The following is a 23,530-nucleotide window of genomic DNA, read 5'->3' as shown; positions in this document are numbered from 1 at the left end:
AACTCAGTGAAACTATGTTGTGAAACCTTTCCTATTTTTTTACAGATGTAAACGAACTGCTTTTGTGGTCATTGATTCACAAAGGATTGCTGCAAGAAGAGCAGCAATAACTGTGAGTGAAGGCGGCGGTAGTGGCGCTACTTCTCACAAAACTGTCAGTAAACTCACCAATATTGACAAGTTTACCCAAGTCTGAACGCCGGGAAATTCAAATCCAGCTGAATCTGGAAATATTGGGGGGCTGTGTTCAGGGAAACAAGGGCAGGTATAGCACGTCTCTCGAAGCGAATAATGCCAATCTGATCCCAAGATTTGACAGCCAATCACATATCTTGCACAGACGAGATTGGCACGGATTATCAGATGACTAGTCAGCTGGGGGAAGGCTATTTCACAAATCCCTTAAAGATTAAGATTGCAATTTATCTTGTAAAATGACGCGGCCAGTTTTAAAGCGGTCTGATTGGCTGCACGTGCATACGCACGCACGCACGCACAACCGAGCGGACAGCGCTCTGAGTTCGTAGTCTTAAGGACCCGGGTTCAATTCCTGGTTGAAGCAGAAACAGATGGACAGAGATTCTTTCACCTGATGCTAGTTACTTAGCAGTAAATAAGTATCTGGGAGCGTGACAACTCATACAGACTGCATCCTGAGGATGTCTGTATCATATATAGCTTCATACTGAGCCATAAAATAGCTTCATAATGAGCCATTAAATAGCTTCATACTGAATAACAAAATAGCTTCATAAAGCTTCATACTGAGCCACAAAGTAACACAGGCGCTGTGGAGGAGACAGACTCAAGGTCAATAAATATATTAAACAAATTATGTGAGACCTTTGGAAAGATAATTATTGCATTAGTCGGCCAGAAGATGTAGAGGCGGATCCCGAGAACTAGCGCCGAACCCTGCATAATCACATCGAGGAGATCTCCTTCACAACCTTATCAGACTGTAATATCACTCAGAAAACTGAGTCATACAAACATACAATCCAACCCTGCAACTCTGAAATCTTTTGGTTTAGTGTTTAAAGACATTTCAAAAGGCGTACGTATTTAATCAAATAGCCACTAGTGCCATGGAAATGGCACTAGTGGCCATTACCACTAGGTGATGAAATTTTCTAGCAGGTCGCATTGCAAGGACGCGCGAGCATACAAGAGGCGGATAAATTGAATTGACCAGTCAGGAGCGAGCTGAGGGTGTTCAGCCAATCAGAGTATGGTGGGCGTGGTGAAACGGCATGGAAGACCGTTAGGAAATAGAAAACAGAGATCACTGGGCGGCAGCGTTCAGACGCTGGTGATGTCAACTTGGAGTTGAGGATGTTGGGCATCTTTATTGGTCAACAGAAGGTTGCAAAGGAATGCAATGATCGAAAGTAGAGTCCGACGCGTACTTATGGAGCTCCAGAGAGATAACATTGTCATCTGTAGTCAATCTTTTACCTGTAGACAAATAAAAGTGGAAAATTGATGGAGCTTGCAAGCCGACGTTGCTTGAATATAACGAGAATGATGCGTAAATCACCTAAGATAATATCTCTTGCTGTTGAGAGGCGAGGAGGCTGTGCCGTCGCTTATCTTCACAGGAGAAATTAGTCTCAATAACTATTAATGAGATCTTGAGGGATATTAAGATTAATATATTAACACATATACCAGATGGAACCTATCCCAGCAGTCTTCCTGCCAAATTGAGGACTATTTTCACTTAGATTATTCAGTTCTTTAGCTCAGGCACTGGTAGCGAAAGGCTGTAGTAATCTCTACCGACAGATGGTTCACTGAAGTAATCTCTGCCAATAGGAGGGTTCCCTGAAGTTGAACCTTATAAACAAAAGAAATCAACAGAGAACAAAGAACTGGCCTGGAGAACAAGAAAGCTGGATTGTAATACGAGGAAACTGGCCTGGACAACGAAGAAACTGGCCTGGACAACGAGGAAACTGGCCTGGACAACGAAGAAACTGGCCTGGACAACGAGGAAACTGGCCTGGACAACGTGGAAACTGGCCTGGACAACGAGAAAACTGGCCTGGACAACGTGGAAACTGGCCTGGACAACGAGGAAACTGGCCTGGACAACGAGGAAACTGGCCTGGACAACGTGGATACTGGCCTGGACAACGAGGAAACTGGCCTGGACAACGAAGAAACTGGCCTGGACAACGAGGAAACTGGCCCTGGACAACGAGGAAACTGGCCTGGACAACGAAGAAACTGGCCTGGACAACGAGGAAACTGGCCTGGACAACGTGGAAACTGGCCTGGACAACGAGAAAACTGGCCTGGACAACGAGGAAACTGGCCTGGACAACGAGGAAACTGGCCTGGACAACGTGGAAACTGGCCTGGACAACGAGGAAACTGGCCTGGACAACGAGGAAACTGGCCTGGACAACGTGGATACTGGCCTGGACAACGAGGAAACTGGCCTGGACAACGAAGAAACTGGCCTGGACAACGAGGAAACTGGCCTGGACAACGAGAAAACTGGCCTGGACAACGAGGAAACTGGCCTGGACAACGAGTAAACTGGCCAGGACAACGTGGAAACTGGCCTGGACAACGAGGAAACTGGCCTGGACAACGAGGAAACTGGCCTGGACAACGTGGATACTGGCCTGGACAACGAGGAAACTGGCCTGGACAACGAGGAAACTGGCCTGGACAACGAGGAAACTGGCCTGGACAACGTGGAAACTTGCCTGGACAACGAGGAAACTGGCCTGGACAACGTGGAAACTGGCCTGGACAACGTGGAAACTGGCCTGGACAACGAGAAAACTGGCCTGGACAACGAAAAAACTGGCCTGGACAAGGAGGAAACTGGCCTGGACAACGAGGAAACTGGCCTGAACAATGAGGAAACTGGCCTGGACAACGAGGAAACTGACCTGGACAACGAGGAAACTGGCCTGGACAACGAGGAAACTGGCCTGGACAACGTGGATACTGGCCTGGACAACGAGGAAACTGGCCTGGACAACGAGGAAACTGGCCTGGACAACGAGGAAACTGGCCTGGACAACGAGGAAACTGGCCTGGACAACGTGGAAACTGGCCTGGACAACGAGAAAACTGGCCTGGACAACGAGGAAACTGGCCTGGACAACGAGGAAACTGGCCTGGACAACGTGTAAACTGGCCTGGACAACGAGAAAACTGGCCTGGACAACGTGGAAACTGGCCCTGGACAACGAGGAAACTGGCCTGGACAACGAGGAAACTGGCCTGGACAACGAGGAAACTGGCCTGGACAACGTGGAAACTGGCCTGGACAACGAGAAAACTGGCCTGGACAACGAGGAAACTGGCCTGGACAACGAGGAAACTGGCCTGGACAACGTGGAAACTGGCCTGGACAACGTGGAAACTGGCCTGGACAACGAGGAAACTGGCCTGGACAATGAGAAAACTGGCCTGGACAACGAGGAAACTGGCCTGGACAACGTGGAAACTGGCCTGGACAACGTGGAAACTGGCCCTGGACAACGAAAAAACTGGCCTGGACAACGTGGAAACTGGCCCTGGACAACGAGAAAACTGGCCTGGACAACGTGGAAACTGGCCCTGGACAACGAGAAAACTGGCCTGGACAACGTGGAAACTGGCCCTGGACAACGAGAAAACTGGCCTGGACAACGAGAAAACTGGCCTGGACAACGAGAAAACTGGCCTGGACAACGAAAAAACTGGCCTGGACAACGAGGAAACTGGCCTGGACAACGAGGAAACTGGCCTGGACAACGAGGAAACTGGCCTGGACAACGTGGATACTGGCCTGGACAACGAGGAAACTGGCCTGGACAACGAGGAAACTGGCCTGGACAACGAGGAAACTGGCCTGGACAACGAGGAAACTGGCCTGGACAACGAGGAAACTGGCCTGGACAACGAGGAAACTGGCCTGGACAACGAGGAAACAAGCCTGAACAACGAGGAAACTGATACTGGAAGCTGACACAGGTAAAGTCCCTGTATATGTGTCAATGTCAGATGTCGAAATGACACTCAAGAACTGTCTGGTTGTTGGGTAATCAAGCCTCAGTTGTAGTAGATAATAATCAAACGTCTGTTGGCTTAATGACCACCATTAATCAAGCAGCTAATGGATTAAAAACCTCCGTGTAATCAGGTTTCTAATAGAGTAAAAACAACCAAGATGAATTGGTGAGGTCATTTTTATTTTAATATCATAGAAAATATATAGTTTTATTGCAGTATGATTTTTGTTCTAGCTCATATTTATATTATTTTGCTGTGTGAACATTGCTGTCAAATAGATTGTCATACACTTACTTATATAACAGATTGGGATTTAGTGCTCTCCTGGAGATATGTAATAATTATTCCATGATACAACTGAAGACAACAATGTATATATATCTACGTTATTTCGGCCAATTATACAGAGATAAAACACCACCAAATATAAAAGTGAAATTTATTGTTGCAGAAGATTGATAAGAGAGCAGCCAAGCGTGAGTTAAATATGGCCTGGGATAAGTCTAGCTCCCGGGTCCACAGCCTCGGATAAATGGTTCCTTCTATACTCTTATATATTCCTCTCGCAAGTAATATGTCAAGGAAGACAATGTCCTCCACGTAAAGCATTCTAAACTCCATCTGGCGTATGACACCATTGTGTCAAGGCTCTATATGACACCAGACCTGAGGATATTGATGAGGAGAGAAACTCTCCTAGGAGTTGCTCTGGGCTATTGAGGACTATTTCCAGAGAGACTTTCCTAAACTTTGGCTCAAGCAGTGGTTGCGGAAGGTTGTAGATGTCTTTGTCGACATGTGTGGGTTCGTCGGAGTAACCTCTGCCGACACGTGGGTTCGCCGGAGTAATCTCTGTCGACACATGGGTTCGCTGGAGTAATCTCTGCCGACAGGTGGGTTCACTGGAGTAATCTCTGCCGACAGGTGGGTTCACTGGAGTAATCTCTGCCGACAGGTGGGTTCACTGGAGTAATCTCTGCCGACAGGTGGGCTCACTGGAGTAATCTCTGCCGACAGGTGGGCTCACTGGAGTAATCTCTGCCGACAGGTGGGTTAGAAAATTAGACTTAAATCTCTACTCAGAGCCAAGAGGTACCAACTTGTGTTCCAGTCAAGGGAAGCAGGGTGGCTAAAGGTCGTAACTGAAACTCTCAGTGTTGTTGCAGAAGACGACCCCAAGACTCCGGATCTCTTCAGTATTGGGAAACGTCTCCAATCTTATCAAGATATCTGAGAAATGGGTTGTGACATTTTATAAAATAAAATTATATAGTTATACACTCTGCAAGGGATTCAATGTTATACTTGTGTGACTGTAGTAGACTGATACTCTACATAAGAAATAGTGATGAGTAACTGCACTATAGCCCCCTGACACTTTGATTTGTATACCCCTATTATAGACTGCTTGGAGTCAATACACTCCAGGTCCTCCTTATTGACTTGTACACCCTACTGGAAATTACAGAAAGGAGTTAAGTGCTCTACGGAGAACTGACACCCTGCCTTACAGTAAACTTGGGAAGCCAACGCACAAAGACTCACTGTACATCTAGACTGAACCTAGTTTGTTGAAGAACACCATCATGACTTCAGTGAAAGGAAACACCATTCTGGTACACCTGCTTGAACTCTCCGGCCAACTCAAGACGGTCAGGTAGGTGGAGGAGGGATGGATCAATCGCATCTTTGTACATGGGAGTAAGTGCTAAGCCAATAATGACTATATTTTATTTACTTGAAAGGAGTATAGGAACAAGGAGCTGGCATATGACGACGGGGTGAAGAAACGATACACAACCACTGTGACCCTCGGGGATTGAACACCAACCTTGCAAGAAATTGCTACTTAAACTTGAAAAGTGGATAGGAATGACTTGAGAGGGCGTTGAAATGGATGAAATAATATCTCACACACGAGAAACTGCCACAGCAAGAGTGAAAAATAAATTAAAAGAACGAAACCAGAGCCTATCCTGTCCTGATACCTATCATATTCGTGGTCTGTGCCCAGTACGAACGGGCCACTAATTTCGGACACACACACACACACACACACACACACACACACACACACACACACACACACACACACACACACACACACACACACACTATGAAGATAAAGCCAAACAATACACTACTTCAGATATGATAAAATCCCGAGAAAGTATGAGAGGTGTTAATCACATACCCTCAAGGGGAGAGATTAGCCCTTTAAACACACCATACCCTCCCTACCCACCACAAGCACTATTAGGCAAGAACCATTAGGTAAGGTCACACACGCTGGACACATCAACACTCGTAAGATAAAAACTCACACAAAAAAAATACCAACCAACACAAAAGGTCATTCCCAGGTTCATCACATATCTCCTCCCTCCCCTCTCTCTCTCTTGCCAATAAGCAACTTTCCCCTTTTTTTCGAGCTCTTTGTCTCTCTTTTCCCCTTTTCTACTCCATTCTCCCCCACAACCTTCCTCTAATAGACTATTCTCTCAACATCCAAAATTCACTCTCCTTTTTACCCCTTTTCCTTTACAGTCTTCCCTGACCTCCCCTCCCACAACCCATCCAACCCCATTCCTTCCCTACTCCTTCGCCCCCCTTTCACCCCCTCACCTATTTCCCTCCCCCCCCCCTACCCCTCTCCAGGCTTTTCCGATAGACCTTTACACTTGACCACTCAGAAGAAACTACAAATAGAGAATGATGATAAAGAAACTGAGGGCGAAAGACACGAAGAATACGCACCATTGCTATTCTTGTATATCATAATTGTAATCATAACGTTAATAATTAAAGACTCGGTGTAAATTCTTGACAAAAATTTCACAAATACAAAAGTTCAGGTTATTATCCTATGTTATTATGTGTGTGAAAAACATTACCATTACGTATCATTGCTAATCCCACACAAGCAGTGACACAGACTCGGACACAGGAAGACACAGAGGATACATCCCACAAGATGGAATCATTTTTAAACAGAGGAGTCTAAAAAGCCGATGGTTCCCTTCAAGAGCGAATACAATCTCATCAAATAAAACTGTAATGCAGTCATCCCATGATCCCATTGAGTGAGGTTTGCAGTCATATAACAACACAACGGTTCATCTCCAGTTACTTATAATCATCCATCAACTAAGCAGAAGCATGTTCAGCGACACACACAATGAGTTCGACACGAATCAACAAACTCCACAAGGTGGAACAGAGTGTTTCAACAGAGGCCGTCCAGTCACTGAACTATATAGAGACATAGACCCTGATATAATACTTATTAACAGGTATGAATTAAGGAAGGAGAGAAGATAAAGATATTTATCTATGAAGCTTCACACTCTACACTCGTGATATCAATCAACACACTCGATACTTGTGATATCCCTCAACACATTCAACACTTGTGATATCCCTCAACACTCGTGATATCCCTTAACACACTCAACACTTTTGTGTAAATACTGTGATTTACACAAAATATTACTTAACACTAATTGACATTGATTGCATATTGTCATGCAGTTTATCCTCTAAAAATAATTGTACTTAGAGTTAACGTACAAAAGAAGGAATGTTGGGTCCCCCCCAAAAAAAATTCAGTATTCTGTATTATTAGATATACATTGACATAATTTAGACATTGAAAAGTAAGTAAAGAACTAACCTGTCCTAGCTATAAGATGAAAGTTATGAACAAGATTTAGAAATCTTGAAACTCAGTAGTTAGTGACGACATGAAATGACAAGGTGAGAGCTGACTTGTGTAGGAAAACCTGAGTTAAAAACGCTGCGAATGACTTGAAGACGGCAAAAAAGTTGGAATTAATTAAAGACATCTCAGAGCATCTTTACTCTTGGTGAAAATGAAAGGTCTTAACATACAGACTAGACAAAATGCTGGGAGCAAAACGGGGATCGAACCAGCGTCCTGGGTAGCTCCAGACACGCACGTTAACCCATGCTTCACGACGTGATAAAAGTTACTCAACCTGGAGGTCATCCGAACTCACTAGTAATTGTTAAAGGCACCGAGCTGGTTGGTGCCATTAACCTTCCTCCTTCAAAGATTTTCAAATAGATATAATATATAATTCACTAATTATATCAAGTTATATACCATAATTATAAGTATATACCATGATTGTTTACACAGAACATGAGATGCAAGCTTAACACATTTTTATCAGGATTATATAACAAGATATATTCTCATATGGTACCATTTGCAGTCTTGAAATTCTGCATACAAGTGTAATTATCATTTTCGTAGCTGCTGACTGACATGAGCAAATATATGTGAACCTCAGAAGACCTGAGGAAGCAGACAGCGTGCACCCTGGAGGTAGGTGTGTGGAGCAACAGCGTGCACCCTGGAGGCAGGTGTGTGGAGCAACAGCGTGCACCCTGGAGGCAGGTGTGTGGAGCAACAGCGTGCACCCTGGAGGCAGGTGTGTGGAGCAACAGCGTGCACCCTGGAGGCAGGTGTGTGGAGCAACAGCGTGCACCCTGGAGGCAGGTGTGTGGAGCAACAGCGTGCACCCTGGAGGCAGGTGTGTGGAGCAACAGCGTGCACCCTGGAGGCAGGTGTGTGGAGCAACAGCGTGCACCCTGGAGGCAGGTGTGTGGAGCAACAGCGTGCACCCTGGAGGCAGGTGTGTGGAGCAACAGCGTGCACCCTGGAGGCAGGTGTGTGGAGCAACACCTGGCGAGGCCTTAATGACCAGGTGTTAAGGTCATATAGAATATGCCAAGTGTAAAAGTTTGGGATGTAAGATATGCAAGGAGATGCTGGGAGGTGGGGGGGGGGGAGGGAAGACATAGCTTCAGGGTGGGAATGTGACAGCAAAGAGCAGTGAATGTTGTGATGACAGGTAGGAACAGTGAATGTTGTGGTGACAGGTAGGAGCAGGGAATGTTGTGGTGAGAGGAGCAGTGAATGTTGTGGTGACAGGTAGGAACAGTGAATGTTGTGGTGACAGGTAGGAGCAGGGAATGTTGTGGTGAGAGGAGCAGTGAATGTTGTGGTGACAGGTAGGAACAGTGAATGTTGTGGTGACAGGTAGGAGCAGGGAATGTTGTGGTGAGAGGAGCAGTGAATGTTGTGGTGACAGGTAGGAGCAGTGAATGTTGTGGTGACAGGTAGGAGCAGTGAATATTGTTTTGACAGGTAGGAGCAGTGAATGTTGTGGTGACAGGTAGGAGCAGTGAATGTTGTGGTGACAGGTAGGAGCAGTGAATGTTATGGTGACAGGTAGGAGCAGTGAATGTTGTGGTGACAGGTAGGAGCAGTGAATGTTGTGGTGACAGGTAAGAACAAGAGAAGAACCTGGGAGAGCCATGTTGGGTGTTGTGTGTATTTACTATTTGTGTCTGCAGAATCGATCTATTAGCTCTTGGACCCCGCCTTTCAAACCAATCTATTTTTCCTTTATTATGTCTACTACATATATTTCTCTTACACACACACACACACACACACACACACACACACACACACACACACACACACACACACACACACACACACACACACACACACACACACACACACATACACACACACACACACAATAGGTGAGTACACACAGAAAGCAGCCTGTAGGAGCTGTCTAACTCCTAGGTACCTACTTACTGCTAGATGAACAGGGACATCAGGGGTGAAATAAACTGCTCATTTATTTCTGCCTCCGCCGGGAATCGAACCCGGGCCTTTAGGACCACGACCCCCGAGGGCTGTTCACTCAGCCGCGAGGCCACAGACCGGCATCCCCGATCTCCAGACACGCGCGCACGCGCTACATACTGAGCTATATGGTAGTGCGCGTTCTGGGAGAGTCCAGCGGTGCTGGTCAGTCCCATCGATTATCCTTCATAATCGACTAATGGCCTGGTACGCTACTTAACGTTTCCGAAGACAAGAGACTGGGAAACACCTACCTGAAAGTGAGAATGGTGAAGGGTCGATACGACTTGTGGGAGCGCGGGTCGACCAGAGGCTTGCCCCAGTAGTCGTTGCAGAACACGTGGGACAGCGGGTTAGTTCCTAGCACGTCCGGGTTTGTTTTGATGGCGCTGACGTCGTCGTGCACGAAGTCCCCGGTGAGACCGTTGACGTAGACGAGGACCCCGGCCACCCACACTGTCATGTACACCCAGGTGGGCGGTGGGTCCCCCGTCTCATGACCCTCGGCGCCCCCATGGCACCAGGATGATGAGGTAGAAGATGATGAGTAGGAGGTATAGAGCGAGGAGGATTTTCTTCTCCGCCGAGGCGAGCAGTGACAAGATGACAGGCACCCTCCGCTGCCATCCATCATATCGACACTTAATAATTCCGTGCCAATACAAAATAGCTTATTTAGTGGTATAGGCCGGGCTGCCTGCCACCTGTGGGTCAATGATGGAACTACTAGTTCATCTCTATACTCTCTCTCTGGGGTGCCAGCCTGGCCAGGGCCACCATGACGACGTCGGAGGCACTCACAACACCCGACACTCACTATTCACTGCCTCACCATCACTCATCACTCGTTTGTCGCCACTTTTTAAACGGAACTGTAAATTTTCTCTCGTGATAGGGAATTTTCTCCTCAGTTTTCGTCCATTTCCATAATTCTGAAAGATGAAGAAATTTAAGTGATGAATCGGCCACTTTACCTGGCGAGAAACGACACTAAAAATATGAAATGAACGAAGACAAGGAAGCAAGGAAGGTAAGGGAATTATCAGGGGAAAGCGCCAAGCCATTACGACTTTGTAACACTGGGAAGGGGTCAGGATAAGGATTCGGAATGGGACGGGGGGAAGGAATGGTACCCAACCACTTGGACGGTCGAGGATTGAACGCCGACCTGCATGAAGCGAGACCGTTGCTCTACCGTCCAGCCCAAGTGGTTAAGGAAAGACTGAATTGCCACGGTATAACTCAACCACCCACGACACATTTTAGTACTATAGTCTATTATCTATAAAATATTGTCTGTCCGTCCGAGGCTAGTGGCCAGCCGCTCGCAGTTAACCTCACGCAACTGATTTTTACCATAATAATTTGTGATTGTTTTAGTATTATCATTACCGTCCCCATCGTACAAATTACAACGTTTAATTAAAAGTGGCGGGTCGCAAATATCCGCTTTTTCTATGCGTCGGTGGGTTAGGTTAAGGGGGCTGTTTGGGTTCGTGCGTTTCTGGTAGTTAGCATATTCTATTTGTTACATTGTGGCAAATTAATATATTCCTCGCTATGGGACAATGGGTGGCTGAGACTGGCCACAAAACTCTACACAAACACACAACCAAATTGAGAAAATATCTAAGCTGAACAATGGGATCGAACCCTCGTCTCTGGACTCCTGAGACACACTCATTACACCAGAATAATTTATAAATAAACTAAAATAAATGAGCGGATTTATCTGTTGAGCGTCAGACTGCGAGGGTCAGACTGTTGAGCAGACTACCAGGTTGGAGACCGGGCCGCGGGGATATTTATCCCCGGGTGCAGGGGAGACACCAGGTGGAGGGTGGACAGGTGCGTGAAGGGGCAGCTCTGACACACTCCCGCCGGGGGTCTCTCTTGAATGACAGGCTTAAGTAAATGGCCAAGACTGAGAACCTGTGCCGGGCAGCGCCACCTGGCCACTTACCCCTAGTAATTTAACGCCTTGGTTACCATGTGTAGTTTTCTGGTAACCCTTCTCTCCCTCTCTCTCTCTCTCTCTCTCTCTCTCTCTCTCTCTCTCTCTCTCTCTCTCTCTCTCTCTCTCTCTCTCTCTCTCTCTCTCTCTCTCTCTCTCTCTCTCCGAGAGGAAGGTCCTGGTTTCTCTTCTCACGCATTCAATAATTTCTTTTTCTCTATCTCATTCTTCAGTTCTCCCTTCTCTCGCATCATTTCATACACAGGCTCTCCCATTCCATACCTCTGTCCTACCATCTCACATCTCCACTCTCCCATCACACCTCCACCCTCCCGTCCATTCTACACCACCACCACCACTCTCCATCCCACATACCACCCAACACACCCCTCCCACCTACCCTCATTACAAGTGACACCAGACACCGTGACAACACAAGCAACACAAAGGGCATCACGAACTATGACGGACCCGTTGCAAGCAATCCAAGACTCAACAATAGCAGAGGACAACACTGAGGCAGAACCGAGAAACAGCTCAACACATTGTGTAGTGCACAATGAGTGTAGTGCACCTTAACACTTAGACACAATGAGTGTAGTGCACCTTAACACTTGACCTACATACACCCAGAAATGCTAGTGTAGAAATTATATATATATATATATATATATATATATATATATATATATATATATATATATATATATATATATATATATATATATATATATATATATATATATGTCGTACCTAGTAGCCAGAACTCACTTCTCAGCCTACTATTCAAGGCCCGATTTGCCTAATAAGCCAAGTTTTCCTGAATTAATATATTTACTATAATTTTTTTCTTATGAAATGATAAAGCTACCCTTTTCACTATGTATGAGGTCAATTTTTTTTTATTGGAGTTAAAATTAACGTAGATATATGACCGAACCTAACCAACCCTACCTAACCTAACCTAACCTATATATATAGGTAAGGTTAGGTTAGGTAGCCAAAAAAAGCTAGGTTAGGTTAGGTTAGGTAGGTTAGGTAGACGAAAAAACATTAATTCATGAAAACTTGGCTTATTAGGCAAATCGGGCCTTGCATAGTAGGCTGAGAAGTGAGTTCTGGCTACTAGGTACGACATATATATATATATATATATAACTGAAAACTCACACCCCAGAAGTGACTCGAACCCATACTCCCACAACTGGTATGTACAGGGACGCCTTAATCCGCTTGACCATCACGACCGGACATAAGGAAGTGATAGCCGAGGCTATATGAACCACTTCCCCGCCGGCACTCGGATGGTAATCTTGGGCATAGCATTTTATCAAATCACCTCATTCTTTGGGGCACACGTGAGGAACACAAATGCAAACAAGCCTGAATGGTCCCCAGGACTATATACAACTGAAAACTCACACCCCAGAAGTGACTCGAACCCATACTCCCACAACTGGTATGTACAGGGACGCCTTAATCCGCTTGACCATCACGACCGGACATAAGGAAGTGATAGCCGAGGCTATATGAACCACTTCCCCGCCGGCACTCGGATGGTAATCTTGGGCATAGCATTTTATCAAATCACCTCATTCTTTGGGGCACACGTGAGGAACACAAATGCAAACAAGCCTGAATGGTCCCCAGGACTATATACAACTGAAAACTCACACCCCAGAAGTGACTCGAACCCATACTCCCACAACTGGTATGTACAGGGACGCCTTAATCCGCTTGACCATCACGACCGGACATAAGGAAGTGATAGCCGAGGCTATATGAACCACTTCCCCGCCGGCACTCGGATGGTAATCTTGGGCATAGCATTTTATCAAATCACCTCATTCTTTGGGGCACACGTGAGGAACACAAATGCAAACAAGCCTGAATGGTCCCCAGGACTATATACAACTGAAAACTCACACCCCAGAAGTGACTCGAACCCATACTCCCACAACTGGTATGTACAGGGACGCCTTAATCACGCTTGACCATCACGACCGGACATAAGGAAGTGATAGCCGAGGCTATATGAACCACTTCCCCGCCGGCACTCGGATGGTAATCTTGGGCATAGCATTTTATCAAATCACCTCATTCTTTGGGGCACACGTGAGGAACACAAATGCAAACAAGCCTGAATGGTCCCCAGGACTATATACAACTGAAAACTCACACCCCAGAAGTGACTCGAACCCATACTCCCACAACTGGTATGTACAGGGACGCCTTAATCCGCTTGACCATCACGACCGGACATAAGGAAGTGATAGCCGAGGCTATATGAACCACTTCCCCGCCGGCACTCGGATGGTAATCTTGGGCATAGCATTTTATCAAATCACCTCATTCTTTGGGGCACACGTGAGGAACACAAATGCAAACAAGCCTGAATGGTCCCCAGGACTATATACAACTGAAAACTCACACCCCAGAAGTGACTCGAACCCATACTCCCACAACTGGTATGTACAGGGACGCCTTAATCCGCTTGACCATCACGACCGGACATAAGGAAGTGATAGCCGAGGCTATATGAACCACTTCCCCGCCGGCACTCGGATGGTAATCTTGGGCATAGCATTTTATCAAATCACCTCATTCTTTGGGGCACACGTGAGGAACACAAATGCAAACAAGCCTGAATGGTCCCCAGGACTATATACAACTGAAAACTCACACCCCAGAAGTGACTCGAACCCATACTCCCACAACTGGTATGTACAGGGACGCCTTAATCCGCTTGACCATCACGACCGGACATAAGGAAGTGATAGCCGAGGCTATATGAACCACTTCCCCGCCGGCACTCGGATGGTAATCTTGGGCATAGCATTTTATCAAATCACCTCATTCTTTGGGGCACACGTGAGGAACACAAATGCAAACAAGCCTGAATGGTCCCCAGGACTATATACAACTGAAAACTCACACCCCAGAAGTGACTCGAACCCATACTCCCACAACTGGTATGTACAGGGACGCCTTAATCACGCTTGACCATCACGACCGGACATAAGGAAGTGATAGCCGAGGCTATATGAACCACTTCCCCGCCGGCACTCGGATGGTAATCTTGGGCATAGCATTTTATCAAATCACCTCATTCTTTGGGGCACACGTGAGGAACACAAATGCAAACAAGCCTGAATGGTCCCCAGGACTATATACAACTGAAAACTCACACCCCAGAAGTGACTCGAACCCATACTCCCACAACTGGTATGTACAGGGACGCCTTAATCCGCTTGACCATCACGACCGGACATAAGGAAGTGATAGCCGAGGCTATATGAACCACTTCCCCGCCGGCACTCGGATGGTAATCTTGGGCATAGCATTTTATCAAATCACCTCATTCTTTGGGGCACACGTGAGGAACACAAATGCAAACAAGCCTGAATGGTCCCCAGGACTATATACAACTGAAAACTCACACCCCAGAAGTGACTCGAACCCATACTCCCACAACTGGTATGTACAGGGACGCCTTAATCCGCTTGACCATCACGACCGGACATAAGGAAGTGATAGCCGAGGCTATATGAACCACTTCCCCGCCGGCACTCGGATGGTAATCTTGGGCATAGCATTTTATCAAATCACCTCATTCTTTGGGGCACACGTGAGGAACACAAATGCAAACAAGCCTGAATGGTCCCCAGGACTATATACAACTGAAAACTCACACCCCAGAAGTGACTCGAACCCATACTCCCACAACTGGTATGTACAGGGACGCCTTAATCCGCTTGACCATCACGACCGGACATAAGGAAGTGATAGCCGAGGCTATATGAACCACTTCCCCGCCGGCACTCGGATGGTAATCTTGGGCATAGCATTTTATCAAATCACCTCATTCTTTGGGGCACACGTGAGGAACACAAATGCAAACAAGCCTGAATGGTCCCCAGGACTATATACAACTGAAAACTCACACCCCAGAAGTGACTCGAACCCATACTCCCACAACTGGTATGTACAGGGACGCCTTAATCCGCTTGACCATCACGACCGGACATAAGGACCTGGGGACCATTCAGGCTTGTTTGCATTTGTGTTCCTCACGTGTGCCCCAAAGAATGAGGTGATTTGATAAAATGCTATGCCCAAGATTACCATCCGAGTGCCGGCGGGGAAGTGGTTCATATAGCCTCGGCTATCACTTCCTTATGTCCGGTCGTGATGGTCAAGCGGATTAAGGCGTCCCTGTACATACCAGTTGTGGGAGTATGGGTTCGAGTCACTTCTGGGGTGTGAGTTTTCAGTTGTATATAGTCCTGGGGACCATTCAGGCTTGTTTGCATTTGTGTTCCTCACGTGTGCCCCAAAGAATGAGGTGATTTGATAAAATGCTATGCCCAAGATTACCATCCGAGTGCCGGCGGGGAAGTGGTTCATATAGCCTCGGCTATCACTTCCTTATGTCCGGTCGTGATGGTCAAGCGGATTAAGGCGTCCCTGTACATACCAGTTGTGGGAGTATGGGTTCGAGTCACTTCTGGGGTGTGAGTTTTCAGTTGTATATAGTCCTGGGGACCATTCAGGCTTGTTTGCATTTGTGTTCCTCACGTGTGCCCCAAAGAATGAGGTGATTTGATAAAATGCTATGCCCAAGATTACCATCCGAGTGCCGGCGGGGAAGTGGTTCATATAGCCTCGGCTATCACTTCCTTATGTCCGGTCGTGATGGTCAAGCGGATTAAGGCGTCCCTGTACATACCAGTTGTGGGAGTATGGGTTCGAGTCACTTCTGGGGTGTGAGTTTTCAGTTGTATATAGTCCTGGGGACCATTCAGGCTTGTTTGCATTTGTGTTCCTCACGTGTGCCCCAAAGAATGAGGTGATTTGATAAAATGCTATGCCCAAGATTACCATCCGAGTGCCGGCGGGGAAGTGGTTCATATAGCCTCGGCTATCACTTCCTTATGTCCGGTCGTGATGGTCAAGCGGATTAAGGCGTCCCTGTACATACCAGTTGTGGGAGTATGGGTTCGAGTCACTTCTGGGGTGTGAGTTTTCAGTTGTATATAGTCCTGGGGACCATTCAGGCTTGTTTGCATATATATATATATGTAATGACCACTACAAAGGCCTAGTTAGATAAGGAAGCATGATAATGGTCCATTGTTCACTATCAACAGAAGAAGACACAAAATATTGTAGTGAAGGCGTTGACGTACAAACTGTCTATTAACACAAATGTATTGTCTGACGTTCAAAGTGTTCTATTAGCTAAGCTCGAGGACACCTTCATTATCATCAGAACTATAACACAAAGCACACATCTCTCAACGCAAGGATTACCTCACACAACTCACACGGAGAGTAAGTACTCAGGTATGCAAGAACGCTTTCCCAGAAGTGAGAAGAATTAGCTATTAGTGAAAGATTCAAAGAAATGAACCGAATGACATAAGAGGAAAGATGGAGCAGAGATTGCATGATACGTGCGAAGATGGAAGTTGAGAACTTGAAACCCCCCTCCAGACACCTTCAGGGACATCCACAGCAGCAGCATCAATCACTTTGCTCCCAACCCTACCATCCTACTCTCAATTACACCCTGCATTTCCCCTTCCCTATTCAAATGACTTTCCCCCAAGGCCACCAGTCCCTCCCCTACCCAACCACCCCACCTCTACGACCATCCACCCTTCCAAATACTGCCCCAACAATCGCTCCCTCCCCACACACAGGCGTCATCCATCCCCGGGGTACAAAAAGGAAAAAGGACTTTGAAAGTGAGAAAACATGGAAAGAATTGAGCTTTAATGTCCACAAATAGTGAAGGAATGACAAACGAAGGGAGTTGATTTAAGAGTCTTACAGCGTTTATTTGTCAAGTGCACGTAGGAGTGAACGGTTAAGGGAAAGCATCAGAGGTTAAACCTCACATTTTGAGAGGATGTTATAGGTTAATAACATAATTTCCTTCAGGAATAACCAAGGGACTCAGAGTGATCACACAGGCTACGGTCAATTTCCACACCTAGAAAGTTGGGAAGCAGTTGACAAGTTTGTCCTCTGTGCCAAGGCAGGACAACACATGACATAGGATTAATCCGTCATTTAAACAAGGGTGTGAGAAAGCTTGAACACGAAGTTATGAAGAAATTTCAGAAACAGCAGAGAGCAGAGTGATGTGCAGAAGGACACGAATGACTCAGAGAAGAGAAGTTGAATGATCATTTTAAAACTACAGTGAAGATAAAGCAAAGTCCCAGCTCAAGCTTCGCCACAGCCACGTCAAGTGTTGAAGCCGAGGAAACATTCACAGAAAATTTCAGAAGAGTCTGTGGAGAAGTCAGCAGGAGATTCCAGGAAGTTTTTTGCAATGGAGAAAGAGGAAGTGTCTGAACTGCGAGGGATGGTGTGAAACCAAGCAGCACTGGAGGATTTTGAGATCACCAGAGTTATAGTAAGGAGGTGCCTGCTGGAACCTGTACCACTAAGACTTAAGGATCAGAGTGGATCTTCTTAATGGCTACCGAGAGAGGAAGAGGTGGGGGGATGGTCGCTTACTGTGATATATAAAAAGCTGGTGGAAATGCGAGAATTACCTGAACATTAGAACACTGTACGTGTAGTGCCACTATTCAGAAATTAATATAGACAGAAAGCGTCATACTTCCAGCATGGGTTTAGGACAGTAAATCTTGCCTTACAAACTTTTGTTGAAATCTATGACCGGACGACAAAAATCAGACTTTACTGAGAAAGGTGGGCATACTTCATACTTTTGGACTGCCAGAAAGCCTTCGACACAGTACTCTCATGAATCAAATCCACAAGTTAAGGGAAGACGCAGGAGTGGTAGTAAAATGCTTAGGTTGAAAAGGGAGTATCAACGCACCAAGAGTGACTGTAGAGGTGTGTATTACTATCAGCGGAGTCCCGCAGGGTCATTTCTAGGGCTCTCTTTTAATGGTGTATGTAAATTATCTTCCAGTAGAGACAGACGCCTTTATATTTACCGGAATTTGCCTGAGGGCTACCATCTCGCTCTAGTGGCCTCGACGGGGACAGGAAGCCGGTGGCTTATCAAAAGTCCCTTTATTTTTCTTAACGATTTTACCCAGCTGGATTTTGAATTGCAACAATGTTCTGTTACTTACAACTATGGCGAGTAGGCTGTTCCATGGACATATAACCCGGTGTGTGTGAAAAGCATCTCCTGTTTTCTCTCCAAACAAGAAGTTTGGCTTGTTGAGCTTGAAATCGTTGCACTTTGTCTTCGTTACATGTGACTTTTTAAAGAAGTGGCTTGTATCAATATTCTCCTAATTGTTCAGTATTTTAAAAGTTTCGATGAGATCAGCCCTATCATGTCTGGTTTGCTGTGAAAAACTTGCACAGCAAATCAGGCATGACCCGCCCTGCAGCATTGTGAAGAGTGGCATACTGTAATAATCTACAGTATTACATGGAAAATCTGATGGGGAGTTCAGCATATTTCTCCCCCATGTTCTCCCATCCAGCCCCCTCATCTCAGACCCTCCACCCCTTCATCTTCCCATCCCAGGCCCTCCCTACCTTGCCCATAGAACAACCACCTGCACCAGTGGAAGTGACACCAAGGGTGAGACAGAAGAGAAGAAAGTTTCAAGGTAATGTACTCAAACATAAATGAATCACAAATAAAACAAATAAACTTGGAGAAGGAGCACAAGAAGCTGACCCGGACGTAATAGCACTCACTGAAATGAAATTGTCAGGTGTCACAAATGAAGTGTTTCCTCAGGGCAACATTGTAATTAGGAAAGAGAGGGAAGGAAGGAGAGGAGGAAGAGTGGCCCTGCAGATAAGAAAGAACTAGAGATTTGAGATGGATATCCTGGGCTGTCAGGGATTCAGGGACAATATAACAGGCACCATGACACTGGGAGGACCAAAGAGAGTAGTGACAGTAATATATGACACTCCATTAAATGACAGAAGACCCAGACAGAAGCATGACAGAAACAACGCGGCAGTTGCTACTATAATTGAATGTGCAGCCTCTGGCACCTGCAGGAATTGATCTCGATCTCTGATCATGGTCGACTTCATCGGAAGATAGATTTGGAAAACAAAGAACAGCATGAGAAGGGGGGGAAGAACCTAAACATGGAGAGGTAAACTATTAGACGTGGCAACAAGAAACTTTTTAAGCCACATGTCAAGGGACACACAAGAATGAGACGTGATCACAGATCATCTGGACTTGACCAGATATTCACCCTGAAAGAGTTAAACATAAGAGGAGATAATACAATTCCTAATAGAGATACCCTGGGTAAAAAATCTCAAAGGCTCCATGAGACATGATGGACTAAATCACCAAGAAGTGACACGCATGCAAGTTTGTCCTGGTCCACAAGGAAAAGAAAGACAAGACGAACCCATATTTTAATTAGTGGTTAGACAGCTGCAACGGGCTGCTTCATGGGGTTATGTGTTTGAAATATATATGTAGTAGACATGATAGAGGAAAAAATAGATCGGTTAGAAAGGCGGGGTCAAAGAGCTAATAGCGTGTTTCTGCAGGCAAAATCTGTAAATACACACACACACACACACAACCCACCCACACACACACACACACACACACACACACACACACACACACACACACACACACACACACACACACACACACACACACACACACACACACATATTAGGTGAGTATTAGGTGAGTACACACACACACACACACAAACAATTGTTTGAAGTAAATCTGTATGTAATCCATAATCCTTTCAAACTTCTTGAATATAGAGAGGCTCATCAGAGCAACCCGTGTTGAAGAGAGCCCACGACCCACTTGGACATTCAGTAATAATCTCCCAATATTCGTAAGTGCCTTCTAGCATAAGACGATTAAACAAATAATTTGCTTAATGAAACTAATCAATGTAATGTGCCCAACAGTGCTCGTATATAGTCTGAAAATATATTAAAACATCGTTTGGCCTCAAGCAAGAAATTTTCAGTCTTTTTCGGCTTCAGAGTTCTGGTCCATCATGATAGGTTTGAAAAAGGCTCAAACCAACGGGAGAAGTTGAGACATTTTGCGTGAGATTAGCCTTTGAACATCTTAAGTCAAAATCAATGGAAGTTAATTTTAAAAGTTCTGAATACGGAAGTTCAGAGCTTCTTGTTAAGGAAATGCAAACATAAAGTTTCAGTCTGAAGAAATGCATTCTTGGAGTAATCCACACACACACGCACGCACGCACGCACGCACGCACGCACGCACGCACGCACGCACGCACGCACACACACACACACACACACACACACACACACACACACACACACAAACTGATAGTTTCACAAGACTTCCCTCGTGAAAATGTATCCGAGGGGAAGAAGATACATGGGAAATAAAGCTAGTGAAAAAAAACAGAAAGGAATTTCCTAACACAACATGTGAGAACCAAACCACGAGTGGAAGACCAACGCTAGACGCATTCTTCACTCAATGGTCATTGAGAGTATTGTGCATGAAATGTCAATGGCTTGAACCAGTGACCACTGTTTAGTAGTCTAATATCGGAGTTACTAAGGCGGGGGAAAGAGGAAGAACGTCTGAGACTAGTAAAAAACTTGCTTAAAACAAGTAAAAACTTGTTTAATAAAAGCCAGTACTACTAAGCAAATAATAATGTTTTTCTAACTTAGGGAGACTGCTGCTCTGGCTCCCATTGCTGGGTTTCACCAGAGAGGCACCACGGTCACCTTTCTTAACATGATGCCAAAGAACAAATCCAGAAGGGCCGTGACGAGGGTTCGAACCTGCGTCCGGGAGCATCCCAGACACTGCCTTAATCGACTGAGCTACGACAGGGTTAAAAGGGTTGATGACAGGGTTGATGCAGCACGTTAGTATGATCTCTGTGTGTAATGATGCCAGAGCTTCCTGTCAATGCTGTCAAATTCCGACGGTTCAATAGTCAGGGGTTGGCGGGGGGGTGATGGTGTGGATGGGGTCAGTGTGGTGATGGTGTGGGTGGGGTCAGAGAGGTGGTGTGGGTGGGGTCAGGGAGGTGATGGTGTGGGTGGGGGTCAGGGAGGTGATGGTGTGGGTGGGGTCAGGGAGGTGATGGTGTGGGTGGGGTCAGGGGGGTCAAGTGTCACGTGGAATTCACATTTGTGAATTATTACTCAGGCACGAGGCCTAACCGTGCCGCAGCGTCCATAATTATGTTCAATGGTGTTGAAGCCTTTGATGGCCCTGGGCTCACTACACTGAGCTTTGCAACCCTGCAGCTTATGTGACCCCTGTGACCTCCTATGACCCCTGTGACCTCCCTATGACCCCTGCGACCTCCCTGTGACCCCTGTGACCTCCCTGCGACCTCTCTGTGACCTCCTTGTGACCCCTGTGACCTCTGCGACCTCTGTGACCCCTGACACATGTGTTGCTGGGGGTTACCAGCACATTAGGAATATCAATATTCGAAAAATTATAGAATTTAAGTTCTGTATGTAAACCCCTGCCGTTGTGTGCTTGTTTACCATTGTTCTGCTCCTAACGAGGGCGTTGTTTGCGATGGAAGATATATTTTTGTTGACACATCCTTTACATTGGCTTTAAGGCAGGTGTTAATGATGGTTGCTGTCTATCCTGTGAGGAGGAGCCGTAGTTCTGCCTCTCGTTTTGCTGGACACTCTGTGTGTGACTCAGCGAGGATGTGGAGTGTAGTAAGAGCAAGTTATAAAGCTGATGGATAACATTAGATATCGTATTACTAACACTTTATAGTATCGTTATCACGTCAACCGTGAAGATGTTCGACTGGTCTTCCGCAGGACACAAACTCCGGCTTTTACCTCAGTCCGTGTAAATCCCACCAGGAGGGGGTATAGGTGCCGATTTTATATTTTTTAAACCTGGCACTTGGGCCGACCGGACTATGGCACTCACATAGCCCCGTGTTTCTAGTTGTAAAGTTGGAACGAGTCTAGCACCAAGGTTCTTGGCTTCCTACTTCAGACAGACAAATAGACAAAAATTTTCTTACCGATATAGATGGTGGAAAAACATATGATTTCTGTCGTGCATTGTGACTTGTTGGGTTTTCTTCGGGAGTGAAAAGAAAAGATTAAGGAGTAGTTCGGTTTTTTTCAGGAGAGGGGGAGTAGTTGTAGTGATGATGATGTACCTAGAGGCTGTAGGTGTTGATGATCCAAGTGCAGTGATATGCAACCTTGCACATAGCAACATAAGACCAATTCGACCACAATAATGGGAACTTTTGCTACCATAGAAAACGTTGTCTCAGTTGGAAGTAGGAATAGCCATCAAGCTTTTAGTCATGGGTGACTTCGAACGTGGTAAAATTGATTGGGAGTTGAGAGAGACTTTTGAGACAATAAGTAGAGAGTGGCCGGTCAGACTTGATCTGATATTCACTCTTTAGTCACACATAGACTTGCCTCAACATATTCCCTTCCTCCATCAACACATTCCCTCCCTCCCTCACCACTCGCCTCCCTCCCTCACCACTCCCCTCCCTCCCTCATCACTCTCCTCCCTCCCTCACCACTCCCCTCCCTCACTACCCAACACCTGGGAGACTGTAAGTCACGTTGCCAGCGTCTTGGGATTAATGATGTCTACCTTAAGGAGAGGCTGGAGTGGGAGGGTGCGCTTACCCATCTGTTGCTACCTAACACCGACTACCTTACAGTCGCTACCTAACAGTCGCTACCTTACAGTCGCTACCTTACAGTAGCTTGTGTGTTCCATTAATCTGATTATGTTTTTGGTTTCCATAGCAACAAAGATATTAAAGCATAGCTGGCAACTTCAGCGTGGTAGGTAGTTTGAGAACTGTCGTTATGATAAGAGTCATTCACAAGAGCTG

General features: G+C 46.0%; 1 protein-coding gene across 1 annotated transcript in view; it reads right to left on the bottom strand.

Annotated features, from left to right (window-relative positions):
* Window positions 1-23,530, bottom strand: part of LOC123767312 (protein O-mannosyl-transferase TMTC1) — a 259,546-nt gene that overhangs the window by 145,871 nt on the left and 90,145 nt on the right. Inside the window, exon 2 of the mRNA XM_069317104.1 lies at window positions 9,967-10,644. Within this exon, the coding sequence (XP_069173205.1) occupies window positions 9,967-10,346 (380 nt within the window). The 5' untranslated portion in view covers window positions 10,347-10,644. The remainder of the gene's footprint in view (window positions 1-9,966; window positions 10,645-23,530) is intronic.

The sequence above is a fragment of the Procambarus clarkii genome, chromosome 86, assembly GCF_040958095.1.
Source record: "Procambarus clarkii isolate CNS0578487 chromosome 86, FALCON_Pclarkii_2.0, whole genome shotgun sequence".
NCBI classification, from domain to species: domain Eukaryota; kingdom Metazoa; phylum Arthropoda; class Malacostraca; order Decapoda; family Cambaridae; genus Procambarus; species Procambarus clarkii.
Note: the sequence above shows the minus strand (reverse complement) of the source record. Positions and strands in the feature narration are given on the sequence as shown.